General features: G+C 38.0%; 1 protein-coding gene across 1 annotated transcript in view; it reads left to right on the top strand.

Annotated features, from left to right (window-relative positions):
* Positions 1-19,732, top strand: part of LOC147379327 (arylacetamide deacetylase-like 2) — a 28,926-nt gene extending 9,194 nt beyond the window's left edge. The window contains exons 2-5 of the mRNA XM_086390796.1: positions 8,309-8,531; positions 11,864-11,933; positions 14,465-14,636; positions 17,882-19,732. Coding sequence (XP_086246922.1) covers positions 8,309-8,531; positions 11,864-11,933; positions 14,465-14,636; positions 17,882-18,484 — 1,068 coding nt within the window. The 3' untranslated portion in view covers positions 18,485-19,732. The remainder of the gene's footprint in view (positions 1-8,308; positions 8,532-11,863; positions 11,934-14,464; positions 14,637-17,881) is intronic.
* Positions 19,733-20,486: the final 754 nt, after the last annotated feature.

Consider the following 20,486-nt stretch of genomic DNA (forward strand, 5'->3'; position numbering starts at 1 on the left):
CCTTTCTTTTTTTCAATTTAATTTTGTTTTTTAAATTAATTTTAATTAGAGGCTGATAATTTTAAAATATTGTGGTGGTTTTTGACATATATCAACATGAATCAGCCACAGGTGTGCAAGTGTCCCCCCATCCTGAAACCCCTTCTCACCTCCCTCCCCACCACAACCCTCTGGGTTGTCCCAGGGCACCAGCTTGGAGTGCCCTGCTTCATGCATTGAACTTGCATTGGTCATCTGTTTTACATATGGTAATGTACATGTTTCAGTGCTATTCTTTGAAATCATCTCACCATCTCCTTCTTCCACATAGTCCAAAAGTCTGTTCTTTACATCTGTGTCTCTTTTGCTGTCTTGCATATAGAGTTGTCATTACCATCTTTCTAAATTCTATATATATGTGTTAATATACTGCATGGTGTTTTTCTTTCTGACTTACTTCACTCTATAATAGGCTCCAGTTTCATCCACCTCATTAGAACTGACTCAAAGGTGGGTGTGTGTGTGTGTTTAATAGCTGAATAATATTCGATTGTGTATATGTACCACAACTTCCTTATCCATTAGTCAATGGACAACTAGGTTGCTTCCATGTCCTAGCTATTGTGAACAGTGTTGCAGTGAACATTGGGATACAGATGTCTCTTTCAATTCTGGTTTCCTTGGTGTGTATGCCCAGCAGTGGGATTGCTGGATCATGTGGCAGTTCTATATCCAGTTTTTTAAGGAATTTCCATTCTTCTCCATAGTGGCTATACTAGTTTGCATTCCCACCAACAGTGTAAGAGGGTTCCCTTTTCTCCACACCCTCTACAGCATTTGTTATTTGGAGACTTTTTGATGGCAGTCTTTCTGACTGGCATGAGATAGTACCTCATTTTGGTTTTGATTTGCGTTTATCTGATAATGAGTGATGTTGAGCATCTTTTCATATGTTTGTTAGCCATCTCTATATCTTCTTTGGAGACATGTCTGTTTAGTTCTTTGGCCCACTTTTTGATTGGGTTGTTTATTTTTCTGGTATTGAGCTGCATAAGCTGCTTGTATATTTTTGAAATTAATTCTTTGTCAATTGTTTCATTTGCTATTATTTTCTCCCACTCTGAAGGCTGCATTTTCACCCTGTTTTCTTCAATGTGCAAAAGCTTTTAAGTTTAATTAGGTCACATTTGTTTATTTTTGCTTTTATTTCCATTATTGTGGGAGGTGGATCATAGAGGATCATGCTGTGATTTATGTCAGAGTGTTCTACCTATGTTTTCCTGTAGGAGTTTTATAGATTCTGGTCTTACATTTAGATCTTTAATCCGTTTTGAGTTTATTTTTGTGTATAGTGTTAGCAAGTGTTCTAGTTTCATTTTTTACAGGTGGTTGACCAGTTTTCCCAGCACCACTTGTTAAAGAGATTGTCTTTTCTCCATTGTATATTTTTGCCTCCTTTGTCAAAGATTAGGTGTCCATAGGTGCATGGATTTATCTCTGGGCTTTTTGTTTTGTTCCATTTATCTATATTTCTGTCTTTGTGACAGTACCATACTGTCTTGATGATTGTAGCTTTGCAGAATAGTCTGAAGTCAGGCAGATTGATTCCTCCAGTCCATTCTTCTTTTTTAGGATTGCTTTGGCTATTCCAGGTTTTTGTTTCCATACAGATTGTGAAATTATTTTTTCTAGTTCTGTGAAAAATACCATTGGTAGCTTGTTAGGGATTGCACTGAATCTTTAGATTGCTTTGGGTAGTATACTCATTTTCATGATATTGATTCTTACAATCCACAAACATGGTATATTTATCCATCTGTATATATCATCTTTGATTTCTTTCATCAGTGTTTTATAGTTTTCTATATATATAGGTCTTTTGTTTCTTAGGTAAATTTATTCCTAAGTATTTTATTCTTCTCATTGAAATGGTGAATGGGATTGTTCCCTTAATTTCTCTGTTTTCTCATTGTTAGTTTATAGTAATGCAAAGGATTTCTGTGTTTTAATTTTATATCCTGTAACTTTACTATACTCATTGATTAGCTCTAATAATTTTCTGGTGGTATCTTCAGGGTTTTCTATGTAGAGGATCATGTCATCTGCAAACAGAGTTTTACTTCTTCTTTTCCAATCTGGATTCCTTTTCTTTCTTTTTCTTGTCTGATTGTTCAATCTCTTTGTTTTTCTCCCATCCATTTCTTATAGGCTCTTTTGTAAAACATAATTTAGCAATTAATTATATGTAAAGGAGTACAGTGGAAGTGAGAAATAGATTTAAGGGACTAGATCTGATAGACAGAGTACCTGATGAACTATGGATGGACGTTCATGACATTGTACAGGAGACAGGGATCAAGACCATCCCCATGGAAAAGACATGCAAAAAAGCAAAATGGGTGCCTGGGGAGGCCTTACAAATAGCTTTGAAAAGAAGAGAAGCAAAAAGCAGAGAGAAAAGGAAAAATATAAGCATCTGAATGCAGAATTCCAAAGAATAGCAAGGAGAGAGAAAGCCTTCTTCAGCTATCAATGCAAAGAAATAGAGGAAAACAACAGATTGAGAAAGACTAGAGATCTCTTCAAGAAAATTAGAGATACCAAGGGAACATTTCATGCAAAGATGGGCACAATGAAGGAAAGAATTGGTATGGACCTTACAGAAGCAGAAGATATTAAGAAGAGGTGGCAAGAATACACAGAAGAACTGTACAAAAAAGAACTTCAAGACCAAGATAATCACAATGGTGTGATCACTCACCTAGAGCCAGACATCCTGGAATGGGAAGTCAAGTGGGCCTTAGGAAACATCATTATGAACAAAGCTAGTGGAAGTGATGGAATTCCAGTGCAGCTATTTCAAATCCTGAAAGATGATGCTGTGAAGGTGCTGCACTAAATATACCAGAAATTTGGAAAACTCAGCAGTGGCCACAGGACTGGAAAAGGTCAGTTTTCATTCCAATCCCAAAGAAAGGCAATGCAAAAGAATGCTCAAACTACTGCACAATTGCACTCATCTCACATGCTAGTAAAGTAATGCTCAACATTCTCCAAGCCAGGCTTCAGCAATACGGGAACTGTGTATTTCCAGATGTTCAAGCTGGTTTTAGAAAAGGCAGAGGAACCAGAGATCAAATTGCCCACATCCGCTGGATCATGGAAAAAGCAAGAGAGTTCCAGAAAAACATCTATTTCTGCTTTATTGACTATGCCAAAGCCTTTGACTGTGTGGATCACAATAAACTGTGGAAAATTCTGAAAGACATGGGAACACCAGACCACCTGACCTGCCTCTTGAGAAACCTATATGGAGGTCATGAAGCAACAGTTAGAACTGGACATGGAACAACAGACTAGTTCCAAATAGGAAAGATGAGTATGTCAAGGCTGTATATTTTCACCCTGCTTATTTAACTTCTATGCAGAGTACATCATGAGAAACACTGGGCTGGAGGAAGCACAAGCTGGAATCAAGATTGCCCAGATAAACATCAATAACCTCAGATATGCAGGTGACACCACCTTTATGGCAGAAAGTGAAGAAGAACTAAAAAGCCTCTTGATGAAAGTGAAAGAGGAGAGTGAAAAAGTTGGCTTAAAGCTCAACATTCAAAAAACTAATATCATGGCATCTGGTCCCATCACTTCATGGGAAATAGATGGGGAAACAGTGGAAACAGTGTCAGATTTTATTTTTCTATGTTTCCAAATCACTGCAGATGGTGATTGCAGCCATGAAATTAAAAGACTCTTGCTCCTTGGAAGAAAAGTTATGACCAACCTAGATAGCATATTGAAAAGCAGAGACATTATTTTGTCAACAAAGGTCCATCTAGTCAAGTCTATGGTTTTTCAGTGGTCATGTATGGATGTGAGAGTTGGACTATAACGAATATTGAGCACAGAATTGATGCTTCTGAACTCTGTTGTTGGAGAAGACTCGAGAGTTCCTTGGACTGCAAGGAGATCCAACCAGTCCATCCTAAAGGAAATCAGTCCTGAATATACATTGGAAGGACTGATGCTGAATCTGAAACTCCAATACTTTGGCGACCTGATGCAAAGAACTGACTTATTTGAAAAGACCCTGATGCTGGGAAAGATTGAGGGCAGGAGGAGAATGGGACGACAGAGGATGAGATGGTTGGATGGCATCACCGACTCAATGGACATGAGTTTGGGTGAACTCCGGGAGTTCGTAATGGACAAGGAGGCCTGGTGTTCTCCGGTTCATGGGGTCACAAAGATTCAGACACGACTCAGCGACTGAACTGAACTGAAAGAGGAGTACCAGTAGTATATATCACAGTGGTCTAGAAAAATGTATTTACATCTTGTCAATTACTAGGCATCTAACTTGGGTCAGAATCTGGGACTTTCTAGGTCTCAGTATCCTCATCATTAAAGCAGACAGCTTATATGATTTTTTTAAAACCTCATAAAATTATAACAACCTCAGGTAGCTATAATAATAAATGCTGTGTAATGTTCTTTTCCCCCACAGTATTTCACAATTCTTTTTTTGTGACTATTCAGTGGAAGATACTACAAAGATATTAGAAGCCTACCAAAAACAGTAAAGAGATCTTTATTCCAATGGCATAGAATTTACAAATAATGTTTTTTTTTTTTCTCCAAGTCTTTATTAAAAACAGGAATGTGTTTGCAGTTCAAACAATGGGCATAGCTTTATTAATAAAGTGTTAAGTATACACTTTCTGAAATTTTATATAAATTAAATTACAATGAATTAAATGAAAATATTTTGAATACCCATACAAAGAAGTTGCAAATCTTTTCCCAGATAATTTTTCAGATAAAATTTATAATTAAGAAATAAGTAGACCAATATAAGATAAGCTGCAAGTAAATTGATCAGATTACTCATTTAAAAAACACTATATATGTGGATTTATTGAGAAGAAACTATATGGAAAAAGTGAGAGAGTTCCAGAAAAACATCTATTTCTTCTTTATTGACTATGCCAAAGCCTTTGACTGTGTGGATCACAATAAACTGTTGAAAATTCTGAAAGAGATGGGAATACCACCTGACCTGCCCCTTGAGAAATTTGTAGGCTGGTCAGGAAACAACAGTTAAAACTGGACATGGAAAAGCAGACCAGTTCCAAATAGGAAAAGGAGTACATCAAGGCTGTATACTGTCACCCAGCTTATTTAACTTCTATGCAGAGTACATCATGAGAAACGCTGGGCTGGAAGAAGCACAAGCTGGAATCAAGATTGCTGGTAGAAACATCAATAACCTCAGATATGCAGATGACACCACCCTTATGGCAAAGTGAAGAGGAACTAAAAAGCCTCTTGATGAAGGTGAAAGAGGAGAGTGAAAACGTTGGCTTAATACTCAACATTCAGAAAATGAAGATCATGGCATCTGGTCCCATCACTTCATGGGAAATAGATGGGGAAACAGTGGAAACAGTGTCGGACTTTATTTTTTGGGGCTCCAAAATCACTGCAGATGGTGACTGCAGCCATGAAATTAAAATATGCTTAATCCTTGGAAGAAATGTTATGACCAACCTAGGTAGCATATTCAAAAGCAGAGACATTACTTTGCCAACAAAGGTCCGTCTAGTCAAGGCTATGGTCTTTCCAGTGGTCATGTATGGATGTGAGAGGTGGACTGTGAAGAAAGCTGAGCGCCGAAGAATTGATGCTTTTGAAGTGTGGTGTTGTGGAAGACTCTTGAGAGTCCCTTGGACTGCAAGGAGATCCAACCAGTCCATTCTGAAGGAGATCAGCCCTGGGATTTCTTTGGAAGGAATGATGCTAAAGCTGAAACTCCAGTACTTTGGCCACCTCATGAGAAGAGTTGACTCATTGGAAAAGACTCTGATGCTGGGAGGGATTGGGGGCAGGAGGAGAAGGGAACGACAGAGGATGAGATGGCTGGATGGCATCACTGACTCGATGGACGTGAGTCTGAGTGAACTCCAGGGGTTGGTGATGGACAGGGAGGCCTGGTGTGCTGCAATTCATGGGGTCACAAAGAGTTGGACACAACTGAGCAACTGAGCTGACTGATAGCGTATGTGTTAGGATGTACATTGAGACCTCTACAGTATTATTATATTTATTCAATTTTTTAATATTAAAAACATTTTGTTTGGGGTATAGCCAATTAACAATCCTGTGATAGTTCCAGGTGAACAATGAAGGGACTCAGTCATACATATACATGTATCCATTCTCCCCCAGACACCCCTCCCATCCAGCCTGGCACATAATATTGAACAGAGTTTCATGCGATATAAAATAGGTTTTTGTTGGTTATCCATTTTAAATATAGCAGTTTGGCATGATCTTCCCCAAATCCTTGACTATCCCTTCCCTTGGGCAGATGTGAGTTAGTTTTTTGTCTGTGAATCTCTTTCTACTTTGTAAGTAAGTTCATGTGTATCGTTTCTTTTTAGATTCCACATATAAGGGGTGTCATATAATATTTCTCTTTCTCTCTCTGACTTACTTCACTCAGTATGACACTCTCTAGGTCCATTCATGTTGCTTCAAATAGCCTTATTTCATTCTTTTTAACGACTGAGTTATATTCTATTGTATATATGTACCACATCTTCTTTATCCATTCCCCTGTCAATGGACATTTCGGTCGTTTTCATGTCTTGGCTATTGTAAACAGTGCTGCAATTAACATTGAGGTGCATGTATCTTTTCAGGCCATATTCTTTCCTGGATATATGCCCAGGAGTGGGATTGCAGGGTCATATGGTAGCTCTACTTTTAGTTTTTTAAGGAACTACCATATTGTTCCAATAGTGGCTGTACCTATTTACATTCCCACCGACAGTGCAGGAGGGTACCCTTCTCTTCACATCCTCTCCAGCATTTGTTGTTTGTGGATTTTTTGATGAGAGTCATTTTGACTGATGTGAGGTGATATCTCATTGTAGTTTTGATTTGCATTTCTCTAATAGCTAGTGGTGTTGAATATCTTTTCATGTGCCTGATGGCTATCTGTGTGTCCTCTTTAGAGAAATGTCTATTCAAGTCTTATGACCATTTTTTGAATGGGTTGTTTTGATGCTATTAAGTGTCATAAGCTGTTGGTAAATTCTGGAGACTAACCCCTTATCAGTCACATCATTTGCAAATATTTTCTCCCAATCTGTGGGTTGTCTTTTTGTTTATTGTTTCCTTTGCTGTGCAAAAGCTTTTGAGTAGGTACCATTTGTTTATTTTTGGTTTCATTTTTATTATTCTGGGAGATGGATTGAAAAGATATTGCTGTGATTTATGTCAGAGAGTGTTCTGCCTATGTTTTCCTCTAAGAGTTTTATAGTGTCTGGTCTAATATTTAGGTCTTTAATCCATTTTGAGCTTATTTTTTGTGTATGGAGTTAGTGTGTTAGTCACTCAGTCATGTCCGACTCTTTGCGACCCCATGGACTGTGGTCCGCCAGGCTCCTCCTCTGTCCATGGGATTCTCCAGGCAAGAATACTGGAGTAGATTGCCATTCCCTTCTCCAGTCTGAAGTTAAAGAATGATCTAATTTCATTTCTTTACATGTGGCTGTCCAGTTTTCCCAGCACCATTTGTTGAGAGACTGTCTTTCCTACATTGTGTAGTCTTGCCTCCTTTGTCATAGATTAATTGACTATAGGTTCATGAGTTTATTTCTGGGTTTTCTATCCTGTTCCATTGATCTATATTTCTATTTTTGTGCCAATACCATACTCTTTGGTGACTGTTGCTCTGTAGTATTAGTTAGGGAGCCTGATTCCTCCAGCTCTGTTTTTCTTTTTCATGATTGCTTTGGCTATTCAGGGTCTTTTGTGTCTCCTTACAAATTCTGAGATTTTTTTTGTTTGTTTTGTTCTAGTTCTCTGAAAAATGCCAATGTTAATTTGATAGGGATTGCATTGAATCTGTAGTTTGTCTTTAGTAGTATAGTCATTTTGACAATATTGATTTTTTTTCAATCCATAAACATGGCATATCTTTCCATCTGTTTGTTTCTTCCTTGATTTCTTTCATCAGCATCTTATACCTTTCAGAGTACACGTCTTTTGTCTCTTAGGTAGGCTTATACTTAGGTATTTTATTCTTTTTGATGCAACAGTAAATGGAATTGCTTCTTAAATTTCTCTTTCTGATCTTTTGTTGTTAGTGTATAGAAATGAAAGAGATTTCTGTGTATTAATTTTGCAACCTGAAACTTTACCAAATTCATTGATGAATTCTAGTAGTTTTACAGTATTCATTTTTTATTTTTCCTCTTTGATTACATATTACTAAAAACTGAAATAGTTAAAGTTCTAAATTTTTTGTTTGTTTTGACAGGCTACGATATTGGAAAAAATAGGCCTTAAAAGACTTGAAGATTTTTTGGCCATACTAGTAAAACTGGACTATACACAATCAATTTCAGACGAAAATGTTACAGTGATGGATACAACATTTAGTGATATTCCAGTACGTTTGTACTTGCCAAAGAGGAAGAGAGAAAGCCAGAGACCAGCTGTAATTTTTATTCATGGTGGTGCCTTTGTCTTAGGAAGTTACAGTAAGTACTTTTTATATAAGCAAATGTGTGTGAGTATATGTGTTTGTATGTGTTGCACATTATAAGTATTTATATTAAAATAATCTTTGTATATTATATTTGGCAGAACTTTTGCTGATATAATTTATGTTTGTAAGTAAGTGTACTTAGCAGAGAGATAAACTGTGTCAGTCAAGGTTCATATATATATCTTCATATACTTTTTTGTAAATAAATCATAAAAATATCAGGTGAGATTTTTGCTTTAAAAAAGTTATTATCAAATAAAGTTACACTGACAATGTATAATGGGAGATTCAAGTGGTAAACTTAAAGCTTGGGTTTGAAATTACCTAATGGCCTGATTTTAGGTTCAGAAAAACAGAAGTGAATAAGATGATTTAAATGTTTGTTCAGAAGTGATAATATCTGCAACTTCCAAGTAGCAAATACATATTCATATTGTAGACAGTGATGCATCAATACTTATCACTTTGAGGCTTAGACTCCAATGCATATTTTTGAACTTGAAAAATAAAATACACCTGAGTAATCAAGTTCCTCTCCTCAAGTATATTCCTGTCTAATATTTGGAGATGATTCCAAGAGGTATGATGGAATATCTAAGACAGTTACACACTCATACACATTCCCAAACAGACACAAACTCAAACATGCTCAAACATATACACACACACTCACAAACACACATATGTACACAGTTGCTTTTAGACTATTGATATTATTGATTCACCATACAGCACAGAATATAATTGATATTGTATTGAAGGAATTTCAAAATGTAAGAAACAAATGAAAAGACTCCTTTCACCAAAGAGACACAGCCTGAGTGATTATACCCAGAATTTTGACTTTGTGATCTGTTAACATTTCAAAATAATCACAAATGCTATGGTAGTTTGGTGAGTGGTCCACTCTTATTTGATAGATACTCACAATATTAAGATCAGAGAAGGCGATGGCACCCCACTCCAGTACTCTTGCCTGGAAATTCCCATGGATGGAGGAGCCTGGTAGACTGCAGTTCATGGGGTCATGAAGAGTCGGACATGACTGAACAACTTCAATTTCACTTTTCACTTTCATGCTTTGGAGAAGGAAATGGCAACCCACTCCAGTGTTCTTGCCTGGAGAATCCCAGGGACGGGGGAGCTGCCATCTATGGGGTCGCACAGAGTCGGACACGACTGAAGTGACAGCAGCAGCAGCACAATATTAAGATAGGTATTATTATCATGCTTTTAGAGGTAAGGTAGCTACAGAATGGTTCAGTAATTTGTTCCAAGTCCTATTAGCAAGTGGAGGAACCAAAACCCAAACCAAGGCCTGTCAGCAGGATCAACAGGTTTAACCCTCATACCACTGGTGAGCAGTTTCATCCTACAAACCCTCAAGGTGGTTTCAAGATGTTGTCTCTTGTGTGTATTTAGTTACTGTCCTTCATATCAATGCCACTTTCAAAACCTCATGCTCTTTCAAGTCTCTCAGCTTATCCTCCCTCATCTATCAAGGATGTCTGTGCAAATTCAGCACCCATCTATTCTTTACTCCTTGCCAACCATATGTGTCCTCAAAAATTATGGACTGTATTAATTCTTAACTTTACTTCTTTCTACTTATACTGTAGAAAAATGCATTTTTATCTTTGCTAAGATTTAATCTCTTTTTTGTCTGTGGTCATATTTCCTACTATTGTTAAAATTTTAATCAGTATTTTTCTTCTATCTATAAATGTGTCCTCTCTATTGGCACTTAAACATGTTACAACATCTTCTGCCTTGATCTTCTTTGTTTCCAAATATCTCTCTCTAGGTAGTCACTTATCACTCTTATCTTTCTCAGGCTCATTTTTATACACTGTGGAATCCAATTTCTCCTTTAAGACTTCTTAAATTGTGTAATTTGACAATGATCCCTCATCTTTGCTTCACTGAAATTCTTTGCTCCCTTGGTTTCTATGAAACCAATTTCTTTTGACTTTTGCCTCTCCACCTTAACTTCACATGCTTCTCCTTCTTTAAAATAAAGCAAACATAAACAAATGCACAAAATGGGCCTGTTTTTACGTTTTATAAGTATTTGTGTTCTCCAGTAGTCCTTTCATTAGTTTTTGACTCCTCATGCTCTTTTATTTAGACCTTTCCACTTTTCAGCACTACCCCTCACACCTATGCTGTTGATTTCCAAAGCTGTACCTCCAGCTGTAACCACGGTCTTAAGTTTAAGATCAATATATATAGAATTTCAGAGCTTGCCAGTATATTTGGAGGAACCACAGGCGATGGCACCCCACTCCAGTCCTCTTGCCTGGAAAATCCCATGGATGGAGGAGCCTGGTAGGCTGCAGTCCATGGGGTCACGAAGAGTCAGACACGACTGAGTGATTTCCCTTTCACTTTTCACTTTCCTGCATTGGAGAAGGAAATGGCAACCCACTCCAGTGTTCTTGCCTGGAGAATCCCAGGGATGGGGGAGCCTGGTGGGCTTCCATCTATGGGGTCACACAGAGTCGGACACGACTGAAGTGACTTAGCAGCAGCAGCAGCAGATAATATAAGGTTAGCATGATTAAACAACCTGAATCATATCTAGTCCCCACCCCCATAGTCTAGGAAAAAAATAAACCCAAATAAACAACAAAAGTAAAAACAACTTCAAGAAAACAAGCAGAGGAACTCCTCCTCAGCTGTCATTTTATCAATGTGAGAATTACAATCAATTATTTATTGTTCCTTAGCATCTACATTTAATAACCAATTCTGTCCACCTATCTTCCTAAATAGCTTTTTCTCTCTCCATGCTTAAAAAAATTATCATTTTTATTTCCTTCTGTTGCTTCTCCTTTTTTTTTTTTTTGCTCACCACCATTTCCTTGTTTATGTCACCCTTTTTCTAATTTGCTTCTGTTATATGCAAATCTGGTCATAAATTTTATAACTAAATTCTTTGGTAATATCTATCACCTTGTTGACAAAGAAATCTTTAGTGTAGCATCCAAGTACTGGTACAGGTATTCTTATTTTCCAAAGTGGTTTCACTTTATAGCCTACTTCTCTCTCAATACTTGTTTCAATTGTACTTAACAGTTAATTCCCTGAGCTTTAAATGTATTCTCATGATTCTTTGAATGTATTTTCTTCTGCAATGACCTTCCCCATTTGATGGCAGCCATCAAATCTTTCATCTCTGGATCCTAACATGTGGCAGCAGGAAAAGTGAAAATATGAGGATTCCACCAATTAATCATATTTCTGTCATGTTTCACAGTGTTGTTGGTTTTCCATTGCCATTTATTTACAGGGTAGACTTTCATATTAATTTCTTCATTTCAGAGCATACACCTTTGGACCTCCTGAATAGATGGACGGCAAACAAAGTTGATGCTGTTGTTGTTGGAGTGGAGTAAGACAGTGATTTTTTTTTAGTATTATAATTCTTGCCCTTGTGACATAGTTTTGATTTCCAAAGAAGGCACCCAAGCCTCCCAAAGGACTTGGAACCTAGGGATCTTATATTTATGTTAGTAACTTTTACTAATGTTACCTTATCTTATCTTCCTGAAAGGTACCCAGTTTCCCTTCAACCTCTGTCACTGGACAGACTTCTGAGAGGCACCACAGGCTGAACATCTTTGGCAACCCAACTGTGGTACTTCTAGAAATGTCTAAGTGGTTAGCTACCCGTTACACATTTGGGATGTTGAGTTTTGTGAAGTTTTTTTTTTTTTTTTTTTTTTGAGTTGGTGACAAAAGATTAATTTTATGGACATTCTTTTTTTCACTGAAGTGCCATTGATTTATCATATTGTGTTAGTTTCAAGTATACAGCAAAGTGATATAGCTACACTCATATATATTCTTTTTTAGATTCATTTTCATTATAATTTATTAGAAGATATTGGCGGCATAGATACTCTTAATTGGAGAAACATCAGATGAAAATGTTGGGACCATCTGAAAATTTAAAATCATTCCAAAATGAGAGAACTTAAGTGCTAATGATTTTTGCCCAAATTTCCAACAATACACAAGAAAGACTAGCAAATGTCCAGTACTATATGATCTATTCAGGGGTTCTCTGTATTTCATCTTCATAATGAAGTTTTTTCCCCCCATTTTCCAATCAGTTAAGTAGTGCAGAAACATACTTAGAGACTCCTAGCCCAATGGCGAACAGAGAACATAGTAGTATTTTTGTTAATTGAAAACTTAAGGGTATTAAATAGAAAATACAAGTGGAACCACTGCTGTTCTACTCATTAATGCTGCCATAGGGCAACCAGAAGAACTGGATGTTTTCAGAGATATGTCTAATTTATAATAATTAGGATGCTCTCCCTTTCTCTCTATAATTGAACCTAATATACCACTTTATTATTTTAAGATACTTTTAAAATTGTGATGTGTATTGTACTGAGTTTAAGAATTCAATCAGTTACTTCTGATATTTGTTCTTTTTTTTGTACCCTGAAGAACATTTAAAGTAACAATACATTTTTGATATGTTATTTTCCTTAATTTATACTACATTTCAGATATTTTAGATATAGTTACAATATGACAAGATTGCAGGGGTTATCCAGTCAGCATATGGCAACCCACTCCAGTGTTCTTGCCCGGAGAATCCCATGGACAGAGGAGCCTGGTGGGCTGCAGTCCATGGGGTCCCTAGGAGTAGGACACGACTGAGCGACTTCACTTTGATTTTTCACTTTCATGCGTTGGAGGAGGAAATGGCAACCCACTCCAGTGTTCTTGCCTGGAGAATCCCATGAACAGAGGAACCTGGTGGGCTGCTGTCTATGGGGTCGCACAGAGTCGGACACGACTGAAGCGACTTGGCAGCAGCAGCAGCAGCAAGGCAATGGCACCCCACTCCAGTACTCTTGCCTGGAAAATCCCATGGATGGAGGAGCCTGGTAGGCTGCAGTCCATGGGGTCGCTAAGAGTTGGACAAGACTGGGTGACTTCACTTTCACTTTTCACTTTCATACGTTGGAGAAGGCAATGGCAACCCACTCCAGTGTTCTTGCCTGGAGAATCCCAGGGACGGGGGAGCCTGGTGGGCTGCTGTCTCTGGGGTCTCACAGAGTCAGACACGACTGAAACGACTTAGCAGCAGCATTGACATTATTAATTCACCAATTCTTTTGCAAAGTAAGATTACTAGTGCAGAGTAAGATTACCCAATCTTACTAAGTAAGTAAGTAAGATTACCGAATAGAGTTTACTTCACTATTAGAAGAAAAAATTATATATATATATATATATACATATATATATATATATATATATACAGTGTACAGTTGGGTGCATTAACAGATGCTCTAATAATTTGCCTTAGAATGACATTTACAGCTGTCACGCAAGATCACTTACTATACTTAAATATTTATTTTGAATTGTGTTTTCAGGTCATATGCAAGCTCATACTCATGTACTCAGCTTATGATACAAATTCTGATAACAGAATTCTATTCTGTAGAATTTTTACCTAGATAAATTTCTAATATGACACCTATAAATCATTTTCTCTCAGATTTGGTGCTTTTAAAATCTAGTGTGCACTCCCAAGAATGATTGTAAAAATGTTAGTCACCAACTCCATAGAGAATCTGATAAATCTTACAGAGCATGTCTCTTTGATTGCACTTTTGCTGAAAAATTTACATACAATTTTATGAGTATAAAGACTGAATCCTGATCTCTTTCATCTCCCATAGAACCCAATATTTTAAAAACGTTCTACAAGAATCTACATTTTATTTTAAAAACAGAAGTTAGTAGGAAGTCCAGGTATGACTGGTGAAACTAAAGATTCAAAGTAGGGCCAATTTTGTTCTCTGGACCTGCTGATTAAATTGAGAGATACGTGGATATATGCAACTGAAGTTTAATCCTATATGCTTTGTTTCTTTTCTTTTTTTTCTGAAGCCCTAGACTAGCTCCTGAATATCCATTTCCAGTTCCCTATGAGGATGTTGTTTCTGTGGTCAAATACTTTCTACATGATAAAATCCTTGCAAAATATGGAGTGGACCCCAATCGAATTTGTATTTCAGGTGATAGTTCTGGGGGTACACTTGCAGCAGGAGTGGCTCAACTGGTAAGCTGTATGTGTTATATGTTATACATATTTATAACACATACACACATGCTATAACTCTAACACAAAATCACTTTCTTTGGTAGGATATTTTTAATGGTTTTATATTTCAAGCTGTTAAGTGGAATAAACAGAAAAAAACCCTCCTGTCCTTTTACATAGTTTTACCATTAGACAATGTGGCTTTAGCAGCATTGAGGAAAAGTGACATATAATACTAAATAAGGCTTTTAATTTTGAAGGAAATTTTGAAGGAAACAGAACAATGTCTAGGAACTACTGTTTAATATGACAAGGGATTTTTTGTTCTCCTTAGGTATTGTAGTTCATGTATTTCAGTGGAATGCTAGCAGACAACATTTGGGCCACAAGACATGCTTGCTTGGAAGAATCACTACTGTAATAAAGAAAATGGTCTATGTTAAAACCATTGCTGTGTGCAGTTAAATAATAGTTGTCCCCAATAACTATTACAGTTGAAAAATGAATTCAGTACAATAGATAATTTTTAACCCCAAAAGTAAATTTTATGGAGCAAAACTAACATAAGAAGAAGGATACCTACCAGTAAAACCAGCAGGCTCTTCTAACTCCTCTTGTATGACTTTGCTACTAGCCTGAGAAAGTATTGGTTGAGCTTCTGTCATTTTTGTTTTTGGGTTGCTGTTGTTTCTTCCACTCTGCTTATGACATAAGCCGGTTGATTTAGAAAATAATCAGTATGGAGGACACTGGGAAGGGATCAAGGGCATAAGAGAGATTGTTAGACAAATTTGTTTTTCTTCATTGTCTTTTTGAAACCATGCCCCCATTATACCTTGAGTGTATAGTTTGCAGTTGGTTGGATATCACGTTCCCTTCTGAGGTTCTACTGGGGTTAATTTCAATTAATTCTTATTTTGTATGTCAGTTACTTCTGGGAGGGGTTAAGATTAAGAAACACCCTCCAGAAACTGAGCCTTTCATGTGGAGTGGCAACTGGTATATTCATTTCTACAGATGTCACTATTGAGGCTGTTGGTCTGGGGTTAGGCACCTCACATTACTTGTAAGTTTTCTTCTTTAGAGTGTAGGAGTAAAATCAAAAGAAAGGAAAATATACAGTGGCTCATCTCACCCCATGATTGAGATATTAGGATGCTTCTTATTTCTGTAAGAAAGAAAAACTTCAAATACAATGCTCTATGTCTTTTTTTGCCCTTCAAATTTTCATTAATTACTATGCTTATTGGAGAAAGCAAAGGCACCCCACTCCAGTACTCTTGCCTGGAAAACCCCATGGACAGAGGAGCCTGGTGGGCTGCAGTCCATGGGGTCGCGACTGAGCAACTTCACTTTCACTTTCATGCATTGGAGAAGGAAATGGCAACCCCCTCCAGTGTTCTTGCCTGGAGAATCCCAGGGACGGGGGAGCCTGGTGGGCTGCCATCTCTGGGGTTGCAAAGAGTCGGACACAACTGAAGCAACTTAGCACACATAGCACTATGCTTATTTCCTACCACACTACACTGTTTTCTCCAAAAGATAAGCTGTTTATTGTGCATGTGTGTGCTTAGTCACTTCAGTCATATATGATTCTTTGTGGCCCTATGGGCTCTAACACACTAGGTTCCACTGTCCATGGAAGTTTCCTGCAAGAATACTGAGGTGGGTTGCCATTTCCTACTCCAGGGGATCTTCCTGACCCAGAGATCAAACCCATGTCTCTTGTGTCTCCTGCAATGAAGGCAAATTCTTTATCACTAGTGCCACTGTCCTGTTTTTTCCAAAAGACAAGTTGTATGTTAGGAATATTTTTTTTAACTTGATCGAACTCCATTTGAATTTAGTTAATATGTGAGTTTGGGCAATGATATTCTATTATTACATTCATTATTTCTTCTCAGGTTACTGAGGGTCAGATTTTTCAGTATAGACTACTTGTCCATAGGAATTACATAATTATTTTTTTATTTGGTTGTCATATGTGAGTAAACTTGTGTGTGAATCATTATTGATGAAAGTGGCATGACACTTTTTAAAGCACTCAAAGTATAACTTACTTCAGTTCAGTTGCTCAGTCGTGTCCGACTCTTTGCAACCCTATGAATCGCAGCACGCCAGGCCTCCCTGTCCATCACCAACTCCTGGAGTTCACTCAGACTCACGTCCATCGAGTCAGTGATGCCATCCAGCCATCTCATCCTCTGTCGTCCCCTTCTCGTCTTGCCCCCAATCCCTCCCAGCATCACAGTCTTTTCCAATGAGTCAACTCTTTGCATGAGGTGGCCGAAGTACTGGAGTTTCAGCTTTAGCATCATTCCTTCCAAAGAAATCCCAGGGCTGATCTCCTTCAGAATGGGCTGGTTGGATCTCCTTGCAGTTCAAGGGACTCTCAAGAGTCTTCTCCAACACCACAGTTCAAAAGCATCAATTCTTTGGTGCTCAGCTTTCTTCACAGTCAAACTCTCACATCCGTACATGACCACTGGAAAAACCACAGCCTTGACTAGACAGAACTTTGTTGGAAAAGTAATGTCTGTGCTCTTCAATATGCTATCTAGGTTGGTCATAACTTTTCTTTCAAGGAGTAAGCATCTTTTAATTTCATGGCTGCAGTCACCATCTGCAGTGACTTTGGAGCCCAAAAATATAAAGTCTGACACTGTTTCCACTGTTTCCCCATCTATTTCCCATGAAGTGATGGGACCGGATGCCATGATCTTAGTTTTCTGAAAGTTGAGCTTTAAGCCAACATTTTCACTCTCCTCTTTCACTTTCATCAAGAGGCTCTTCAGTTCCTCTTCACTTTCTGCCATAAGGGTGGTGTCATCTGCATATCTGAGGTTATTGATATTTCTAACTGCTGCGAAGTCGCTTCAGTCGTGTCTGACTCTGTGTGAACCCAGAGACAGCAGACCACCAGGCTCTGCCGTCCCTGGGATTCTCCAGGCAAGAACACTGGAGTGGGTTGCCATTTCCTTCTCCAATGCATGAAAGTGAAAAGTGAAAGGGAAGTCGCTTAGTCATGTCCGACTCTTAGCAACCCCATGGACTGCAGCCCTCCAGACTTCTCCATCCATGGGATTTTCCATGCAAAAGTACTGGAGTGGGGTGCCATTGCCTTCTCCAATATTTCTAACTATGAGGTACTATATTATTCTTATAATTATTTACATAAGAGCTGATATGATGGGAGGAAAGCTTCCTACTCCTATAGCTTGGAAGGCTTGGACTCATTCACATTTTATTGTGTCTTTTTTCAGATACAGAATGATCCAGAATTCAAAAATAAACTGAAAGCACAAGCTTTAATTTACCCTGGCTTACAGCTAGTTGATGTCTCTATGCCATCTCACCGAGAAAATGAGCATGGTCCACTTCTGTCACGGAAACTGGCAATCAAACTTGCATGCCTATATTTAACCCAGGATAAAGCACTCCCCCAGGCAATGATGAAAAATCAACACATGCCTTATGGATCAATGCATCTGTTCAAGTTGGTAAACTGGAGCACCTTCCTTCCTGAGAAGTACAAGAAAAACCATGTATATACTGAACCAATTATTGGAAAACTTAACCCTTCATATTCAATACTTTTGGATAGTAGGTTATCACCCTTGGCAGCCAATGATTCCCAGTTGCGAAATCTGCCCTTAACTTACATCCTCACCTGTGAACATGATATTCTAAGAGATGATGGACTTATGTATGTCTTACGACTTCAAAATGTTGGAGTTAAAGTTTCTCATGACCATATGGAGGATGGAATCCATGGAGCTTTATCATTCATGGCTGCACCAGTTTACTTAAAATTAGGCATTAGAATAAAAGATAAGTATATTAATTGGCTAGAAGAAAATCTGTAAGTAGTACATATAACTAACTAGCTAATCAGTGTTATAGTGCAAAGGCTATGTTTTGAGATTTGTGAATTTAAGTGACAATATGATGTTAGTTTTGATCAATCAAGGTTTAAATCAAAGCATAATTATTGTGTATCTTTGAAAAAAATTAATTTCCCTAATCTTAGATCTTGCTAAAAGGAAGACATATTTATCCTAATAAATGTCATTTATTCAGTGTGATACATGTTAAATATTCACCAATTTCATAATGAAGTATAAAAATAAGTATGATTATAAGCAACATACACATCATAGTTTCCGACAGGAATGGTAATGGTGAGTGAGAAGTAATTTTAAGAAAGAAAAATTGCAATGGCTTTTAGATGGGGTTGGGAAGTAATACCTTTCAAGCTTTTTTATTTTTATTATTTAGTGGTCTGTACATTAATTTTATCCTCTCTGTGTAAATCATTAGTTTTCTTTTACTCACACAAAATCTGCTTTCAGACATATTGCTAGCCTTCTTTGCTGATAGAGGGAAAAGGCCAACATCTAAACTGTAAATCCTTTAAAAGCCTAAATTTTTAGCCCTTACTCAAATGTTTAGAAACATCAACCCAGAAGATAGATGAGTTACTACACTGATTTCTATGTACTGATTATCCAAGATGTTCCCTCACCAATTGTACATTGCTGTAAGTATTGGGTATTCTATTATTTTGAACTTCTGGGGTCATACATTTATCTTCACAGAAAGCTATATAACTACAAAAATATTTAACTGATGATATCTGGACCTATGGACTCTCCAGTGATAATGGGGTCCACACTCATGTTAATCTAGATGAACCTCATGACTAAAATTCATTCCCATTGCTGTTGCTGCTAAGTCGCTTCAGTCGTGTCTGACTCTGTGCGACCCCATAGACGGAAGCCCACCAGCCTCCCCCATCCCTGGGATTCTCCAGGCAAGAACACTGGAGTGGGTTGCCATTTCCTTCTCCAATGCATGAAAGTCAAAAGAGAAAGTGAAGTTGCTCAGTCATGTCTGACTCTTAGCGACCCCATGGACTGCAGCCTACCAGGCTCCATTGTCCATGGATTTTCCAGGCAAGAGTACTGGAGTGGGATGCCATTGCCTTCTCCATAATTCCCATTAGGACACTTCATAAACAGTGTCTCCTTTTCTGAAGTCCCTGTGATGCTACTCTTTGCATGCTATTGTTAGTTCTGTGTCTTTTTATTAAACTGAGTAAATTTGGTGCTGTATAAGTGTAATTGTGTTTGTTCATTTGTTTGAGAATCTAATCCCCAAACACATTGCTTGAGTCTACAGCTGCATTATTTGCTTTTTGGTCATCTCAGCACCTAATCTGTTCTCCAATCTCCTAACATATTCCACCATATTAAGCTCTTCCCTGAAATCCAAACACTAAACTATTACATCAGGACCCATGAGTATAGACTATTATGTTTTCATTGGTATTTGTTGTCTCATCACATGCATGAAATAACATCTTACTCAACAATCATCTAGTTGTGTTTTTTATAAAAGAGACACTGTTCGAAGATACTGTCTTCAGATCAGATCAGATCAGTCACTCAGTCCTGTCTGACTCTTTGCGAGACCATGAATCGCAGCACGCCAGGCCTCCCTGTCCATCACCAACTCCTGGAGTTCACCCAAACTCACGTCCATCGAGTCGGTGATGCCATCCAGCCATCTCATCCTCTGTCGTCCCCTTCTCGTCTTGCCCCCAATCCCTCCCAGCATCAGAGTCTTTGCATGAGGTGGCCAAAGTATTGGAGTTTCAGCACAGCATCAGTCCCTCCAATGAACACCCAGGACTGGTCTCCTTTAGGATGGACTGGTTGGATCTCCTTGCAGTCCAAGGGACTCTCAAGAGTCTTCTCCAACACCACAGTTCAAAAGCATCAATTCTTCAGCGCTCAGCCTTCTTCACAGTCCAACTCTCACATCCATACATGACCACAGGAAAAACCATAGCCTTGACTAGATGAA

The sequence above is a fragment of the Bos grunniens genome, chromosome 1 (assembly GCF_055505025.1).
Source record: "Bos grunniens cultivar Pamir isolate PY7600 chromosome 1, Bosgru_T2T1.0, whole genome shotgun sequence".
Classification (NCBI taxonomy): Eukaryota; Metazoa; Chordata; class Mammalia; order Artiodactyla; family Bovidae; genus Bos; species Bos grunniens.